A 19,167-nucleotide genomic window follows, 5' to 3' on the forward strand; every position below is an offset into this window, starting at 1 on the left:
TACAAAGCAAAATTAGCAAAGGGAAAAGGTGCATGAACAAAGTCTGGAGGAAACCAGGCACAGGCCTCCAAGAGTCCTCTCCCAGTGGAGTTGCATAGGGCACACTTATTTCCCTCAACAAGGAATTGTGACAACACAGGATAAAATGTTGTCTATCAGGGAAGCTCATTAGAGACTCAGTGCCCAGGAATTTTACTGGAGGCTAGTCATATAGGCACCCTCTGCCTAGCATTTACCAAAATTCCAGACTCCCAGAACGAAAACAGGTGTTCAGCATAAACCATATTTTTGGCACAATTAGTTTAGGTACAGTGAGCCATTCTTATCAGGAATGGTGAGAACCCTTGTAAAATCTGAGTTCTCACAGGCCAGCCAAGGGCTCGCCTTACAAGCAGGCCTTGCCAAGGATAGCGGTCTCAGGCCTGGGATGTTAACTCTTTTCTGCATAGTATATAAAACACTTAGTATAGTGCCTGGCTCTTAATAAGCACTTCGTAATTCGTAGTTGCTGCAGCTGCTGCTGTTTTAGATTGGGACTCCGTTTCACCACTGTTCCCAGTGCTTAGCACAGTGCTAAGAATAGATGTCTCACTGACAGTAATAATCATAACTTGTACTACTAACAGATGACACGTATTAAAGCTAATTACGTGCCAGGCTGTGTTTTCACGACCTGACAAGTATTGATTTATTTAATCCTCATCACAGCTTTGTGACGTAGGTTATGTTTGTTATCACATTTTACATGGGACGAAACCAGTGCACAGAGAAGTTAAGTAATTGGTCCAAGTTCTTGTAGTTTGTAAGTGGTGAAGATGGGACTTGAACCTGGGCCTTCCGCCTCCTGAGACTCCCTTTTAACTATACCCTCCATAGTGGAGGAGTAAGTGGCTCAGTGGGTAAATGAATATTTAAAATGAGTTGTTCAACCACCTTTAAATACTTTTTGGCAGTAAATGGGGAAGACTGAAGACTGGATATTAGATACTATTATTCTTAATTTTGTTAGGTATAATAATGGTGTTGCGGCTATAAAGGAAAATGTCCTTATATTTTAGAAATGTTTATCAAAATATTTAGGATGAAATGTCAATGTCTGCTATTTAAAGTACTATAGTAGAATAAAAATTGATGAAGCAAATATAGGAAAAATCAGCAGTTGTTAAAGTAGAGAGAGAGTGTTCATTAAACCACCCTCCTTACTCTTCTTTATTTTTAAAATTTTATAATCAAAAGTAGAAAGATAGGGCTTCCCTGGTGGTGCAATGGTTGAGGGTCTGCCTGCCGATGCGGGGGACGCGGGTTCGGGCCCTGGTCTGGGAGGATCCCGCGTGCCGCGGAGCGGCTGGGCCCGTGAGCCACAGTTGCTGAGCCTGCGCGTCTGGAGCCTGTGCTCCGCAGCAAGAGAGGCCGCGATGGTGAGAGGCCCGCGCACCGCGATGAGGAGTGGCCCCCGCTTGCCACAACTGGAGGGGGCCCTCGCGCAGAGGCGAAGACCCAACACAGCCATAAATAAAATAAATAAATAAATTTAAAAAAAAAAAAAAAAAGTAGAAAGATAAAGTGACTTACTTATTAGCAGTAGTAAGCAGTGCCCAAAGTAGTAGTAGTGCACATATGTTTTAAGATAATCTAAATTATTGGGAAAATTTGATGTCTCATTAATATAGTGATTTACTGAATGTATATTATCTGCTAAAGTTTTTGATGCATTTTACAGCTACAGATTGATATCCCTTTGTTTTATAGATGAAGATACTGAAACTTTATCAATGTTAGTGATAGATTCTTCATCACAGACCAACCAGCCTTTGATCCCTTGCTAAAGAACCTTCTACCCTTTACCTCAGGATTTTACCTTTGGAAAAATAAAGTGATTTACTTTTTTATCGGAAAATATATTTTTTTGTATTATGTACTTGGTGTAATATGATCATAATGGATTTGTTTACCACTGTGTATTACAGTAGTGTGTGCACGCACACGCACACACACACACAATTTATCTGTTTTGCATCTTGTATCTCCTCACATTATAGATGGAGGTAGTGTTGCTTCTACTTTATAGTTAGAGAAACTTTTCAGTTATCACTTAAAGTGTAACCAAACCTAAAATAAGAGTTGTTGCTTTCTGATTGAATATCGTGGTCTCACGCTGCTAAAAACCCAGGCATGAATACAACCTCTTTTATCTGTCTCAACAGGCATCTGATGGAAGCAGCTCCAGAGAAGATCTTTCATCCCAGCTTTTGAGAAGAAATGAACAGATACGGAAATTAGAGGCCAGGCTTTCTGGTATGTCTAAGAACTCATAAGAAGCAAACAAAGGAAACTTGCCTTGCCTGACCCGCTTTCCCTATAAAAAAGCCAAGTAGCATAACCTTACAGTTATTTTGACATATTTTGATATTCTCAGTCAAAAAGGAGCAACTTGTACCCCCTTTAATCCCTTCTTTTGTTAGTGTACTGAATAGTGTAAATTCAAAACTGAGTTTTAAAGTTAAAAAAAAACCCAAAACTTACGTTTTTCTGCTCCTGAGATTTCTAGCCGTGGATATAAAAGGTATTAAAAGTATATGTAGATTTAACTATCTTTCACCCATTAGCCTAGCTCGCTTTCAGGTGGAGAGGGTTAGGAGCTAGCATATTTAGGGAATGGCCAACAGATGTTGGATTCTTCAGCACCAGACAGGGTTTGGTGCTACGTTGCCACTTGCTACAGATACATATCACCTGTGTAATGTCGTTCTGGGTCTTTGGGCTACTTTTCAATGGTATTTCTAACTTCAGCACCTGTATAGAAGCTATAACTCTCATGTCTTTTATGTGCAGTTTACGATTTACACAACTCCTATTATATTCTTTGCCTGAGCAGGGCATATTTGTGATAGAGTTGTGAGTTCTTATTTTGGTTTCTGCCAGTAGATACATTTTGAAAACTTCAGCCTGTGAAGTGGTAAATGGCTTCTGTGTTTGTTTTTGTCCCTTGGCCTTATGCCCATTTTACTGGAATGAAAGCAACAGACTACAAAATTCACCAAGTTGTATGTGAAATATTTGTGTTTGTGTAGTTATCAAAGGTACATAGTATAACTCACAGCTCCTAGATAGTCCATTATCTCGTTTTGTTCTCACTCTAGCCTAACAAGACTTAGTGAGATTAAGGTCACAGAGGTAGTAGGTGGTAGAGCTCGGATCCAAACCACTACAGTCTGCTTTAAACTCAACTGTTATTATCCTGTTACCCCTACCTGTAAGTAATACCAGTAACAGAGGTGAAGTGACTTTATGTTTGTTCAGTGCTGGGGAGAAAGCTCTAAGGTAATATGGGTCTTCCCTAAATAGTTTGGGCTTGACTGATGTTAGAGGAGAGACAGGGAAGAGGACTAACATTTATTAAGCCCACTTATGTCCTGGGTATTTACCTACAGGCTCAGTATGAATAATAACAACAACCACAGTATCAGCTACCCTTTATTGAGCATTGTGTGCAACGTGCTTAAAGCACTTAGTTTATTTTATAATTAAGGCATATAGAACATTTAGTTTATTATCTAATGCATCCTTTGAGGTAGAAAAATTAATATCATCATTTCATAAATGAAGAAACTAATACTTAGGATCAATAATTTGCTTAAGGTCTCTCAGCTAAGGACTGACAGAGTTGGGATTTGAACTAAAGCCTGTCTACTTTTCCACTATACCATACTATCTTCTTTGGCTACCAAGGTAATTAATTCTGACTTTCACCTTTAATATGTCATAGGCAGCTCAGTTCTGTGTAGAAAGGAAGCTGACTTTTCTAGAGAATTAATTACTTTTATTGCAAAGGCAATACTGTGGTAAGATGTTTGCTATTGCCCTAACCACTGTCACTCAGTTGTATGGACTATAAGTGAGCTGTTCAGTGAATTCCCTTTGATCTGTCCTACTGCTAAGACTGGAAAGGAAGGTGAAAACTGAGATTGGAAATTAAGTAATGAGATAATAGTGGTTTTCATGGCGGGGCATTTCTGATGACCAGACCAGGCCCAGTTCTTGTTCTCTCTCAAGGCTGAACAAATCTGCCTGTTTGTATTCACCATTTACACTGTGGGTAGTTTGTACTATACCTGTTTGCCTGTGTTGTTCATTGTTAATGGGAGGCTGTCTGCCCAGCTTTCCTTAACAGGAATGGTTTTCAGGTTGAGAAAATCATCATCATTTTCATTCATTGCTTTTTGTTTAATTAACTTCCTTTCCTGATGTTTGTCCATTCCTGGTATGTGCGTCACCCTCCTCATCCAAGACTATGCTGAACAGGTCCGAAATTTGCAGAAGATAAAAGAGAAGCTTGAAATTGCATTAGAAAAACACCAGGATTGTACGTATTTTTTTTCCTGCTTTTTTCAATCTTTCCAGGGTTTAGTTTTTTGAAATGAGACAATAGCGTATGGTTAAGTTTGTCCTTCTTCATAGCCCAAATCTTTATTTTATAAGTAGTGTACTTCTTAATCAAGTTGATATAACATTTATCTGATAGTTATAAGCATACAATTCATCCTTATGTTGCCTTATGGGCATGCTTCTTAGGAGAAGGTTATTATGTATCTCATCCAGTTGACTGGTTTATTGGCTGCCCTTAGGTTTTAGTAAAATCAAGTGCCTGGTCCTTGGGCCTACATTAAGAAACTTTGGTTCTAGCCATAGCTTCATTGCTGCTTTGTTCAATAACTGGGGGAAATCTCTATCTGTCATCACTCCTCTAACAATAGAACATACATTTTGTTTAGTTTACCCTAAATCATATGTTATCCTTTGGGTTCAATCCAAAAAAAGATGCTAACAGAAGTAGAAAGTTATTTTTTGTTGATATAATATATACTAAAAAAAATTTTTTAAGCAAAATAAAGTGGAAGAAAGGGTTTTTTTGTTTTGCTTTTTTTGACTTTTTGTTGTAATTCTGATAAAGTAGTAGTAGCCATCACTTAGCAATAGCATTGGTGTTTTCTGGCAACCTACCTAACTCAGTGTTCTATCACTGTATCATTTAAAAAGTTACCCTTTGGCATCTTCCTAAATGTATATACTTGACAAAAAACCAAGAACAATTGGAAACAAGCTAAAACAAAACTGTGGTCTGTTACTAAGGGCAAAAGATTCTGGGAAAGTCAAGATGGGTCAGGTTTTTCCCAGTCTCATAATCCACTCTGTGACCTTGGCCTTTTTTGTTAGGTGACAGTTGTAAAGTAATCACATGGGCTATTTGACATGCTGTTTCTGAAATATCTCCATATCTCAAATAGAGCCTCTTTGTTAACAGCTTCCATGCGGAAATTTCAAGAGCAGAATGAGACATTCCAAGCCAACAGAGCCAAAATGGCAGAAGGACTGGCTTTGGCATTAGCCAGAAAGGACCAGGTATTTTATATGTGGCACTGCCCAAGGCTGGTGGAAAGATTTCACTTAGTGACATGATTTCAAAAATCATGCCATAAACCTGGTAGAAGATATTTACAACCCAGGAGAAAAGGAATGCTATATAAGTTCTTTGAGATTTCATTTGGCCTTAGGGTGGGAAATTATTAAGGAACTTTACAGTTATAATCATGAAGTGTGTCCATAATGTGAGAGTATCATTTTCCAAACTGTATAACTTTTTAAAATGGAGAGGAAAGTAGTGTGTTCGTAATCTGGTGGTGAGCCCCAAGATAAGGAAAAAGGTCTCTGTCCTCCAAAAACCTGTCTGAAAGCCTAGTCCCAAAACACTTGCCTTTATAGTGGAGAAGATGCTATCAAGCTAGTGATCATCCATGGAGTACATAGTTGTTACAACCTCTGTCCCAAGTTTCTTCATCCCCAGCCAACTGGACTGAGAGGAACTTCTGTAATCTCAGTAGAACCATCCACTGAAAGATGCTGAATGAATGACAATAAGAAACTAATACTATTACTGGCTGTTACAATAATTATAAAGTATATTTTGTTCAATGGCATTTTAAATTTAAGATAAGCATCAAAATACTGTAATGATAATTCTGATTTATTAAGACAGGGTCAATTTATTATATTACATTTCATTTTAAGAAAATACATTATTTCATCTGCAGTAGGTGGGGTGGTTGGTTGACTTGTTTTACAGTGTGTATTAGTCATGTCAGACATTTACTAGCCAGAAAAAAAACATCATTCGCCAATAATTAGTGAATAACTGAGATATGAATGTACATAAATGAAGAGAGGGTCTAAAATCGGTGGACTCTGACTGTAGGCAGCTGGGATGTAGCCTTTTGTGCCAGTGGTTATTTTCCCTCTTCTGTGATTGGTGAATAAGGGGCATAATCCCTTCTCCTTTAACTTTTATCAGGTGGCGTAAAAGATATTGGTAAAGTGAAAATGAGAAGGAAAATAATGATCGGGGGCTGCTGAAGACAACCCCTGCCCCCCGCCTGTTTTTCAGTAAATTAATTTTTATATAGCAGTTGTGGAATTACCAACACAGCTGGTCCCAGCTACCCACTCCCAAGAAATAATAATAGTACTCATAGAAAAATACTCAGGAATAAGCTGAAAGCTGCATCAGAGCATCAGATACAGCCTTGTTTGGGTGCTCTGCTTAGTAGAAATTTGCAGGCTTATGTGTGTGCTTTAGAATTTTATATAAAGTTCATTTTCTTTTCCTTTTAGGACTCTTGGCTTTCTTTATATTTGCTGTTTTGTTTGGTTGATTGGTTGCTTTGGGTGGAGAGGGTTATTTTGTTTTCTTAAGATCTTGATATTATTGATACTCTACCCTGGAAACTGTACTTTTTTATTGTTTTGTTTTAGGAATGGTCAGAAAAAATGGATCAGCTTGAAAAGGTTAGTTCATCTTTGTTTCTGTCTCATTGTGAATGTTGGCCTCTTCTCTGGGGCTTGGAAAATGCTTTCTCCAGTACCTAGTACACTGATGGCTATACCACCTCTTGGAAGCAGGGCACTGGGTGATTAGACACTGACTTAGAAAGCTCATGTCTTCCTTTTTCTTGGTGGGTGTACTGGATATCTTTTGTTTGCCCCTCCAGATACACTCTCCACCCCCTCTCCTACCTTTCTCTGTGTATCTGAAGACTGGTAGGGAATGCATCAGCAGGGCTCCATTGCCCTCTGGCTTCTAATTAAGTATGCCAGTGGGGAACACAAAAAGAACTATGTGTGGAAGAGCGTGGTCGGGAAGTTTATTCCCCCAGCCATCTGCATGTGAGATCCCTTCAGTTTGGTTGCATCCCATGGCCAAAGGTCACAGCTTCAGCTGGACCTTTGGTTCACCCTCTGATAGAGTTTCTCTTTCTGTGTTTCTTATAACCTATTTATCCCTTTGCCCCTTTATACCCAACTGTTACTAGCACATCATCTCTTTTGGGTTTTCTTACCCCACCCACAGCTTTGAAAAGTCCCTTTATTAGACTGTCTGCAGAATATCTACTTTGAGTCCCTTTCCTGCTGGGGCTCTGATTGACACAATGGTAACATTAGGAATACTTTTTGAGGATGCAGTGGGGAAGGAGGGCATTTCTGAAGGCTCAGCATGAGTAGATAAGAGAACCTCTTAGCTAGACACAGATGAGGAGAATTGATTATTCCAGCACCATAGCTTGTGTAACACTGTGTAGGTGCCTTATGTAATGTATTCCTGGCTCCCAGACATGAACAGGAAGATTAAATTTCACACCTACAATTAGAAACACATTTTAATTTAAAATAATCAATAGTCAATTTGCTCAGCCCACATTATGTGCTGCTTCCTAATTCATTCCTTGTTTTCATTGAGTACTCCTAAGTTACTCTTTATGGTAGAAAATTATTTCTTTTCTTTTTCTTTTTTTTTTTTGCCACACCATGTGGCATGCAGGATCTTAGTTCCCCAACCAGGGATCGAACCCGTGCCCCCTGCATTGGGAGCACAGAGTCCTAACTGCTGGACCACCAGGGAAGTCCAGAAAATTATTTCTTAGATTGATATATTCAGTTGTAAAATATATTTACTGTTAATTTTATTAAACAGATGAGTTTTATTATTGCCCCATTCTTGGGATGAAACACCAAGTTAAACCAGCGATTTTCTTTGTGTGTTCTGTAGAAATCTGATTACCCAAGCTATCAGAATGCCTTAACGTATTTACGTAGGAAAGAATTACAGAAAAGTCAAGCTATGTCCCGAAGAAACTTGTGCTTAAAAAAAATATATCTAAGCATGGTGTTAATTATGGTCTTCTTAAATATGAAGGTATGGGTTAGGTTAAAGTTTTCTTGTCTTGAAAGAAACTCTTAAGATTGTAGCAGTTGAATTCTCATTGGACTACTTTTTCATCTTTTAAAATTACGGTAAAGGGGGAATCCATATAGGACTGAACTAAATAAAATCTACTTCAGTTCACTAAGAGCTTTTCTCTCCATCCCCCCGCCCTACCGCAGGAGGGGTTGGGAAATATTTTAGACCAGGAAAGAGTAATGAGGCATCTATGTAGGTCTTTTAAGCCACTGTGATTTTTGGAAGTGTTATTTTTAGACTGTTTCAATTTCTTTTTTTTTTTTTTAATTTAATTTAATTTTTTTATACAGCAAGTTCTTTTTTTAAAAATTTTTTTTAAATTTATTTTTTATACAGCAGGTCCTTATTAGTTATCCATTTTATACATATTAGTGTATATATGTCAATCCCAATCTCCCAGTCCCACCACCCCTCCCCCCCGTTTTAATTTCTTTTTAATCAAGAATTGGAAACTGTGACAACAGGGTTTGTCCTGAAGAGAATCCACCTCGGGAAGCTATTATTTAGTAAATTGTAACCTCCTGACACCAGTCATGTCTAATTTTTGTTGACTTGCTATCTGAACTTACTAAGCAATATTAGTTCTACTCAAATGCATCTAATTTTTTAAGAGCATTCAGTCTTGTTCCAGTTATTCATGTTATTCAGCCAGTTCAGTATGTCATTGAGATAGACATGTAAAATGGATATCTGGAATTGCTAATCAAACTTAAGCACTTTTCAAGTATTAAGTAATTGTTGCTCTTGTTCCCCTTTTCACAACTATCATTTAAAACATATTTATTTCTAACTTAAAGAATTTATAGATAATTTTGTAAATAATTACCGTAAAGCTTCCCATTATCAATGTATTATTGCTACTGACAAGAAATTGTCTTCAGATTTTCCTTTATTAAGAATTCTGCTTATATAATACGGATGTCTAATGTCCTAGTTGCCTGAGCTGATATTTTCTTTTGCGTAGGATAAAAGGTTTCTGACAGCTCAGTTACAGGAAATGAAGAACCAGAGTTTGAATCTTTTCCAAAGGAGAGATGAAATGGATGAATTAGAGGGGTTCCAGCAGCAGGAACTAAGCAAAGTAAAGCACATGGTACGCGTTTTTGTTTTAGAAGCTAAATCCTGAATAGATGATTAGTTACGCTGATCTTGCTAGTCATCACTCTCTAACTGCTGATGAGCATACCTTAGTTGTCTTTGATATTAATCATATTTGTATGTTTTTCAGTTTGTTAAAGTGGGAAAGTTCTGTTTGGAATGTATTTCCTTTTTCTTTTTAAACTACTGGGCATATGAGACCCCTTCTAAGCTCACAAAAATGTTATGAAAGCTTGCCTTATTGGTCCAGATTTTTGGTAATTAATTAACTTATTAATTAATTAATTTATTTTTGGCTGCATTGGGTCTTCGTTGCTGCGCGCGGGCTTTCTCTAGTTGCGGCGAGTGGGGGCTACTCTTCGTTGTGGTGCGCAGACTTCTCATTGCGGTGGCTTCTCTTGTTGCAGAGCGTAGGCTCTGGGCGTGCGGGCTTCAGTAGTTGTGGCTCACGGGCTCTAGAGCGCAGGCTCAGTAGTTGTGGCACATGGGCTTAGTTGCTCCGCAGCACGTGGGATCTTCCCAGACCAGGGATCGAACCCCTGTCCCCTGCATTGGCAGGCGGATTCTTAACCACTGCACCACCAGGGAGGTCCCAGATTTTTTTTTTTTCCAGATTTTATTTTTGCATTTATTTATTTTATTTTTATTATTTTTGGCTGCGTCGGGTCTTAGTTGCGGCACGCGGGATCTTCATCGTGACATGTGGGCTTCTCTCCAGTTGTGGCACGTGGGCTCCGGAGCACGTGGGCTCTGTAGTTGCAGCGCGCAGGCTCCAGAGCGCATGGGCTCTGTAGTTTGCAGCACGCAGGCTCTCTAGTTGAGACGCGCAGGCTCAGTAGTTGGGGCATGTGGGCTTAGTTGCCTGTGGCCTGTGGGATCTTCCCTGACCAGGGATCGAACCGCGTCCCCTGCATTGGAAGGCGGATTCTTAACCACTGGACCATCAGGGAAGTCCTTGTCCAGATTTTTTTACAAGTGTATTTCTTAGTAGTGGTCCAGTGAAACTTTCTATCTTTGTATCAGCTTTTAAAAAAAGAAGAAAGTTTGGGGAAAATGGAGCAAGAATTGGAAGCACGTACCAGAGAACTTAGTCGCACCCAGGAGGAGTTGATGATCTCCAACCAGATGTCAGCAGACTTAAGCCAGAAGATAGAAGAACTTCAGAGAAACTACTCAACGCTGGAAGAGCAGAGGTTCTTGCTTGGTCTGTGGGGCACATGGGTAGCGGTGTTAGTGTAGCTCTGGTTACAGCCAACCTGTCTTTCCCCATTGCTCACTGTAGCACTTTCTGATCTTAATTCTGGCAGTCTTCTGGACTTATCCTTACCTGCCTAGGGCTTTAGGACCCCCCTACCTCCCCCAAACCCTCATTCCCCTTCACCTGCCTAGGCTCAGACACTCCAACCCTGCTGAGCAATTTAGTATGTTTTAGAGTTGCTAAGCTATTGAATAGCCAAAGGTAGATCAGGATTTCTTGCCTAAACCTGAGTGGAATTTTTCTCTTGGGCCTTCTGCTTCAGAGAGAGTGAAGGAGTCTTTTCCACTGATAATCTTCACAAGGCTAATGTTTGCAGCCCTGACATGTAAAGAACCATCTGTGTTTTTCCTGTAGAAGAATGTGTCTTAGGTGGGATATCCAAATTTGTTCATTGTCTGCTTTCTTTCAATAAAGAGATCATGTGACAGCTTCAAAAACAGGTGCAGAAAATAAGATCACAGCCCTGGAGCAGAAGGAAGAGGAACTCCAAGCCTTCATTCAGCAACTTTCCATTGATTTGCAAAAGGTAAGTAGAGGACTAGGAGTGGACCCAAGTTGCTAGGATGCATGAATGGGGTAAAAACTATATCTGTCAGAAATTTTCGCCTCAGGGTGGCTGGTGAAAGTTCTGTTTCTCATGCAGTCCACATTGCCCTAGTTCCTGGTGTAGCCAGGCTGCATCCAGATGGAAGGGGCCATGTAGCTGAACAAGGGTTGCTTAACAGAAGAGGTCAGTATTGTCCGGACAGGAACTGTCAAAGCATACCATGAGATCTACTCAAACGTGTAAACTGCTATGTCATGGACCTTGAGCACAAGACACAACAGCGCTGGTTGACGTGGCTAGGCTTGTACCTTTGACATACGTGGCTCTACTCCAGTTTGTTCAAACGCACATAAATGATATCATAACTGTTTGTTTTTTTGTTTGGCTAACATACATTTTTTGCCCTTCTACTCTAGGCCCGTGCTAAATTCTGAGAATATAAGGGTGAACAATAATAATATCATTATTGACTGTAGTGTTTCTCAGTGGTGTGTTCCTTACCATTTTGAGCAGAACAATTTGTACTGTATGATTGTCCCATGCATTGCAGGACATTTAGCTTTCCTGGTCCCTGTGTTCTGAATGCCAGCAGCATCCTTCAGGCATTGACAGGCCAGCCCTTCTCCTCATATTGACAAAACACCCCCTACCAGGTGGTACCAAAAACCCTACCCTCATCCCCTGAGAACCACTAATCTCAAGTGCACCAGAGACTTACAGTATTATTACAGTACAGTAAGATTTGTGTAAAAGAGAAGTCTATATACCCCTTCTAGCTATTAGCATACTTACAGATACCTAAATAGAAGCCAAGAGAGGTCATATACCTTGTTCAAAGTTATACGGTAAGTGCCAGAGCTGAATTCTAACCCAAGTCTTACTCCAAAGCTCATGCTTGTTCCACGGGGCTTTGTTGACTCACAACAAGGAGCACCCAGTAAATAGATCTTACACAAATGAATGACTGTGATAGAAGGTCCCTCCCCGCAGTGAACTGAAAATCTAGACACCTGTAGTGTTTCGTCTCAGAGGCCTACTGTTTCATGACAGAACTCAAACCTCCTGTTTGACAAGAAAAAAGTTCACAACTCAGTAAGTCCCAAGTAAGTGAAATAGATTTTTCAAATGCAAAGGATATGCCATAGGGAGAGTGCATTTCCAGTGCAGGAGTCAAGGAACTGTTCCTGGAGGAACTGGAATTTCAAGGATGGGTAGGACAGCAGGAAGCAGAGAAGACAGAAGGGTATAGAATACATTTTGTGAGGGTGGTTGGAGAGAACAACAGACACAAAACTTTGGGATTCACAGGACCGTTTGATATTAGAACCATCCATCCATTTCATAATTGGAAAAGGTAATTTTCCAGACTCTGGTCCCACTGAGTTCCCTCATTCATTCTAAAAATATAATTTGAGTTTTATTATGTGTCAAGCTCTGTGCTCTGTGCTGGGTGTTAGAAATACTAGGGTGAGCAAAGCAGATATCACCCTTGCCCTTGTGGAATTTAGTCTAGAGGGGAAGTGAGACATTAATAATCACATAGATATATAATGATAAACTATGATGTGTTGCTGTGAAGGAAAACTACAGGATGCTGTGAGATCCTATAAGAGGGCATCAAATCAGATCTAGCGTTGGAGTCATAGAACACTTTCCTTGAGGAAGTAACACTTGAACTGAGATGAACTACTGAAGCTTGTGGGGGTAGGAATGATGGCAGAGAATTTTAAATAGGAAATAGTATGAACAATAAACCCAGAAACTGAGGCAGTAAAGGGAGTAGCGCCTTCAAGGAAGTGGAAGAAGGCTGGAAGGGTAACACAGAGTAAGGGAGAGGATTACTCTGGCTGTTAGAGGAAACATTGAAAAGTTTCCAGTTAGGAAGCTCTTGCAGTTGTGCAGGCATTAGACGGTGACTCTGACAAGAGTCGGGGTGGAAATGACGGGGGAGGAGACAAATTTAAGAAATCGTGAGGAGACGGACCCACTTGGTAATGTGGTAAATACAGGAGAGGAGCAAGAGGAAAGGAGGTGTTTGGGGTGACTTCTGGGTTTCTGGCTTAATCACCTGAGTGGCTGATGCTGTCAGTCATCAGGCTAAGATAGCACTAAAGGAAGGTCAGTTTTCTCGTAAAGATGATTTTAGAGTCCGTTTCTTTGTTGTCCTCGTTAATATTGAGGAGATACGAAATAATATTTATGAAACATAAGTAAGGTAAATAGTGTAACAAGCTAATGAACCGCCATGTAGCTACTACCCCCCAGATTAAGAAAAAGAACAGTATGTTTACCTTTGAGATTCCTGGTGTGCCCTTTACTCTTCCATCACATTCTTTTTACCTTCTTAAGTAAGCTTATCCAGAAATTACTCCACTTCCTAGCTTTGCTTTATAATTTTATCCCTAAACAGTAGCTTCTTTCATTTATCATGCTTGTTAACATTATATAAATGAAATGCTGTAGGTATTCTTCTAATGCTAGCTTTCTGTGCTCAAGGTTGTATTCTGAGACACATTCATATGGACATATGCCGCTATAATTTAATCTCTTCTCAACTGTGTAGTATGAAGTTACTAGAATTCATTTACCCATTCTGTTGACAGTGGGCATTAAGGTGTTTCTGGTTTTTGTTTTTACAAACAAGGCTGCTGTGAACTTTTGTCTGCCTGTGAATGAGTTAACTCTAGGGTATATTTGAGATGTGAAAAGTTTGGGTCAAAAGATTTGTACTTTTCAACTTTACTAGGTAATGCCCAGTTTTTCCATAGTAGTTGTAGTAATTTACAAACTTTCACCAGCAGTGTATAAGAATTTGGGTTCCTCTGCTTCCTTGACAAGGTGAGATATTGTCAGACTTTTAATTTTTGCCAGTCTGGTGAATGTGAAATCTTTTCTCACCATGGTTTTTTTTGTTTGTTTTTTGTTTTTTGGCTGTGCTGCACGGCTTGCAGGATTTTAGTTGCCCGAACAGGGATTGAACCTGGGTCCTCGGCAGTGAAAGCGCAGAGTCCTAACCACTGGACCACCAGGGAATTCCCTCTCACCGTGATTTTAATTTGCTTTTCCCAGATTATTAATGAAGTTCAGCATATTTTCATATGTTTATCAGTCATTCGTGCTCTTCTGTGAAGTGCTGGTTCAAATCTTTGGCCCATTTTCTATTACATTTTCTGTCTTTTTCTCACTAATTGTCAGAGTTCTTTATATATATCCTGGCTACCATGCTCCTTGGTCAGTTATGTGGGTTGCAAATGTGTTCTCTCAGTTTTGGGCTTGCCTTCACACTCTTTATGATTTCTTCTGTTGAACATATGCTCTTCATTTTAGTATAGTTGAATTTATTATTTTCCTTGAAGTTTATACTTTTGTCTCTTTAAAAAAAACCTTTCCTCACTTGGAATCATAACATTATTCTCTTATATTATTATCTGAAAGTTTTAGAGTCTTGACTTTATTTTCAAGTCTTTAACATACCTGAAATATGATTTTGGTGTGAGAAAGGGATCTGTGTCTTTTTTTTTTTTAAATTGTTTTAGTACCATTTATTGAAAAATCTGTCTTCTCACTGATCTGCAATGCCAGCTTTATCATGATTCAGTTTTCCATTTGTACATGGAACCACTCCTGGACTTTGGGGTGTATGCAACTGTGGTATTTGCACAATACTAAGCATTGCCTTACTAACTACAGTATTAGGATAAGTCCTGGTGTCTGACAAGACAAGTCTCCGTACCTAGTTCTTTTTTAGGAGTATTTTGAATATCGTTGGCCTATTGCTCTTCCACAGAACAACTTGTCAGGCACCTGAAAAAACCTGGTGGAGAGGCTCCAGAAAGACCATTAGCCCCTCCGCCAGGTGAGGACACAGAAAGAAGTGCCAGCTATGAACTAGGAAATGAGCCTTCACCAGAGGTGACCATGCTGGCACCTTGATCGTGGACTTCCCAGCCTCCAGCACTGTCACCTGCCCAAATGCAACCTTGAACCAAACCAGATGCCAGAGGGAAGAGAGTGTCTGTTGATATTGTTCAGGCTGCGGATGTCTCCAGGAAAAATTGGAAAAGATGAAGGGGACATGGGTTCAAGCCCTGGTCTGGGAAGATCCCACATGCCATGGAGCAACTAACCTTGTGCGCCACAACTACTGAACCTGCGCTCTAGAGCCTGCGAGCCACACCTACTGAAGCCTGCGTGCCTGGAGCCCGTGCTTCACAACAAGAGAAGCCACTGCAATGAGAAGCCCGCACACCGCAACAAGGAGTAGCCCCCGCTCGCCACAACTAGAGAAAGCCCGCGCACAGCCCAAAATAAATAAATAAATAAATGATTTAAAAAAAAAAAAAAAACCTGGTGGGATATTGATTGGAATTGCATTGACTCTGAAGATGCATTTGCAGAACGTTGATTACTTTATCATGTGAGTTTTCTTATCCAAGAACACCGTGTCTGTCTCTCTAGATATTCAGTGTTACTGTTTCTTTAAAAATGACTCTCAATAAGGTTCTATAATTTTTTCCAGAAAGGTTTATTTATTTATTATTTATTTATTTGGCTGCGTTGGGTCTTCATTGCTGCGCGCGGGCTTTCTCTAGTTGTGGCGAGCGGGGTCTACTCTTGGTTGCAGTTTGCAGGCTTCTCATTGCGGTGGCTTCTCTTGTTGCGGAGCATGGGCTCCAGGCACGCAGCCTTCAGTAGTTGTGGCACACGGACTCAGTAGTTGTAGCTTGCAGGCTCTAGAGCACAGGCTCAATAGTAGTGGCACACGGGCTTAGTTGCTCCGCAGCATGTGGGATCTTCCTGGACCAGGGCTCGAAACCCATGTCTCCTGCATTGGCAGGCAGAGTCTTAACCACTGCACCACCAGGGAAGTCCCTTCCATAAAGGTTTGTTAACTGTTGTTAAATTTATTCCGAGGTGCTTTATTTTTTTAAAACCAATTCTAAATTGTGACATTTTAAAAATTATTTTTTGTATTTGTTGCTGACATATAGAAATATTTGTGTATCAAATTTTTTGCACAACTTATTAACTCTTATTAAGCTTAACAATGAGTCTTCAGAGTCTAGCAATCATATCATCTGCAAATGAAGACAGTTTTGTTTCTTTCCAATTCTTATACCTTTTTTGTCTTTGCCTTGGGCTGTTTGTTTTCTTGTTCTTGAGGGTATTTTTTTTTTTATATTGTTGAGTTTTAAGAGTTTTTTTTAATATTTTAGGTAACAGGCCTTTTATCAAATGTGTCTTTTGCAAATATTTCTCCTAGTCTGTGGCTTGTCTTCTCATTCTCTTGACATTGTCTTTTGCAGAGCAGAAGTTTCTAATTTTGATGAAATCCAGCTTATCAATTATTTCTTTCATGGATCATGGCTTTGGTGTTGTAGTTAATAAGTCACTGTCATACCCGAGGTCATCTAGGTTTTCTCCTATGTTATCTTCTAGGAGTCCATAGTTTTTGAGTTTTACATTTGGGTCTGTGATCCATTTTGAGTTAATTTTTATGAAAGTTGTAAGGTCTGTGTCTACATTCATTTTTTTTTACATGTGGATATCCAGTTGTTCAGCACCATTTGTTGAAGAAGCTACCTTTGCTCCACTGTATTGCCTTTGCTCTTTTGTCAAAGATCAGTTCACTGTATTTATGGGGGTCTATCTCCAGGTGCTCTATTCAGTTCCATTGATCTAATTGTCTGTTCTTTTGTCAATACCACACTGTCCTAATTACTGTAGCTATAGTAAGTTGTAGGGTCAAGTAGTGTCAGTCCTCTGACTTTGTTCTCCTTTAGTATTACGTTGGCCATTCTGGATCTTTTGCCTGTCCGTATAAACTTTAGAATCAGTTTGCTGATATCCATAAAATAACTGCTGGGATTTGGATTTGGATTGCATTGAATCTATAGAACAAGTTGGGAGGAACCGATTTCTTGACATTATTGAGTCTTTCCTATCCATGAACATGGACTATCACACCATTTATTTAATTTTTTAAAATTTCATTGATCAGAGTTTTACACTTTTCCTCATGTATATCTTGTACATATTTTGTTAGATTTATACCTAAGTGTTTCATTTTTGGAGTTTTACTGTAAATAGTATTGTGTTTTTAATTTCAAATTTTACATGTTCATTGTTGGTATATAGGAAAACAATTGACTTTTGTGTATTAACCTTGTATCCTGCAACCTTGCTATAATCAATTATTAGTTCTGGGGAGTTTTTTTGTTGATTCATTTGGATTTCCTACAAAGATGATTATATCATCTGCAAACAAAGGCAGCTTTATGTTTTCCTTCCCAATCTCCATTCCTTTTTTTTTAATAAATTTTTTTTTTTTGGCTGCATTGGGTCTTTGTTGCTGCACGTGGGTTTTTCTCTAGTTGTGGCGAGTGCAGGCTTCTCATTGCGGTGGCTTCTCTTGTTGCAGAACACGGGCTCTAGGTGCGCAGGCTTCAGTAGTTGCGGCACACGAGCTCAGTAGTTGTGGGTCGCGGGCTGTAGAGCGCAGGCTCAGTAGTTGTGGTGCACAGGCTCAGTTGCTCCATGGCATGTGGGATCTTCCCGGACCAGGGCTCGAATCCGTGTCCCCTGCATTGGCAGGCAGATTCTTAACCACTCTGCCACGAGGGAAGCCTTCCATTCCTTTTATTTCCTTTTCTTGCCTTATTGCATTAGCAAGAACTTCCAGATGATGTTGAAAAGGAGTGGTGAGAGGAGACATCCTTGCCTTGTACCTGATCTTAGTGGGAAAATCTTTGAGTTTCTCACCATTAAGTATGGTGTTAGCTGTAGCACATTAGGTGCTGAGGGCTTGAAGTAAAACAGCCAGAGTGTGGGATATTGCTCTATGTGGGATATGGTGCACAAGAAAACTAAATGGGAATTGGCAACTGATTCTTTTTCTGTCCCTGACTCTGCCCAACACGGTGACTTATATAAGACTTGTTTGTTCTCTTGGTTGTTACTGGAAAGGGTCACCTGTATCTCTCAAGTTCATACTGATGTGTAATATAAGGAGTACAGGCTTTGGATCAAGAAGACTTGGGTTTGAATCCTTATTCTGTCACCAAGGTGTGTGCTGTTGGGCTAGTAGTCCCTGAGCTTCAATTTCCCTGTAAATGGACACAGTGAAGGGTGGTCGTAAGAACTAGAGGATGTGCTTGCACATGCTTTGCAAACTGTAGCTGCTCCTGCACCATGTTATTGCAATTATTACTGTTATCAACATTATTAGTAAGAGACCCATTAAAGATGGGTCAGCCGGGCCAAAACTGTTTTCTTTCCTATCAGACTACCTCTCCCTCCTGTATTCTCTGCTTTGCATAATGTTACCATTCATCCAGGCATCTGAGCCACAGACTTGGCAGTTGTCTTCACTTCTTCTTTCCTCTTCACCCAGCCCCCTGGTCATGTTGAACTTGTCTGTTTACCCCTTTACACATGCTGCCTTTTACCCAGAAAGCTTACACATGCTGCCTTTTACCCAGAAAGCTTGTTCCTCTCACCCACCTTCCACCTGGACTTGCCTGCTTAGGAGGCCAGATCTGATTGCCCCTGTTAGTCCCTTCTGCCTCTGATATCTCATAGCACCTTGCATGTCTCTCTGTTACAGCATGATTGTATTGTTTTATAATTAACTGTGTGTATATCTCTTTTTACCACCAGCCTCCATGCTTCTCTGGGTCAGTAACTATAGCTGATTATATCCCTAGAGACAACACACAGAGTATAGGCTTGATAAAAGTTTTTGAATTGTGGGATCTTTTTTTTTTTTTTTTAATTTATTTATTTTTGGCTGTGTTGTGTCTTTGTTGCTGCGCGCAGGCTTCCTCTAGTTGCAGTGAGCGGGGGCTACCCTTTGTTGTGGTGAGCGGGCTTCTCATTGCGGTGGCTTCTCTTGTTGTGGAGCATGGGCTCTAGGCGTGCGGGCTTCAGTAGTTGTGGCTCACAGGCTCAGTAGTTGCGGCGCATGGGCTTAGT

The 19,167-nt window shown here is 40.0% G+C and overlaps 1 protein-coding gene across 5 annotated transcripts in view; it reads left to right on the forward strand.

The window, feature by feature from the left end:
* GOLGA1 (golgin A1) overlaps positions 1–19,167 on the forward strand; it is a 56,205-nt gene that overhangs the window by 4,929 nt on the left and 32,109 nt on the right. For 4 of the 5 annotated variants that reach the window (XM_082467755.1, XM_082467754.1, XM_082467756.1 and 1 more), the window contains 7 exons: positions 2,205–2,295; positions 4,289–4,363; positions 5,303–5,400; positions 6,808–6,840; positions 9,255–9,383; positions 10,412–10,581; positions 11,061–11,172. In XM_082467755.1, coding sequence (XP_082323881.1) covers positions 2,205–2,295; positions 4,289–4,363; positions 5,303–5,400; positions 6,808–6,840; positions 9,255–9,383; positions 10,412–10,581; positions 11,061–11,172 — 708 coding nt within the window. Of the gene's footprint in view, positions 1–2,204; positions 2,296–4,288; positions 4,364–5,302; positions 5,401–6,807; positions 6,841–9,254; positions 9,384–10,411; positions 10,582–11,060; positions 11,173–19,167 lie in introns of those variants that run through there. The other variant, XM_082467758.1, reaches the window with a different exon arrangement.

The sequence above is a fragment of the Balaenoptera physalus genome (genome assembly GCF_965194825.1).
Source record: "Balaenoptera physalus genome assembly, chromosome: 7".
NCBI lineage: Eukaryota > Metazoa > Chordata > Mammalia > Artiodactyla > Balaenopteridae > Balaenoptera > Balaenoptera physalus.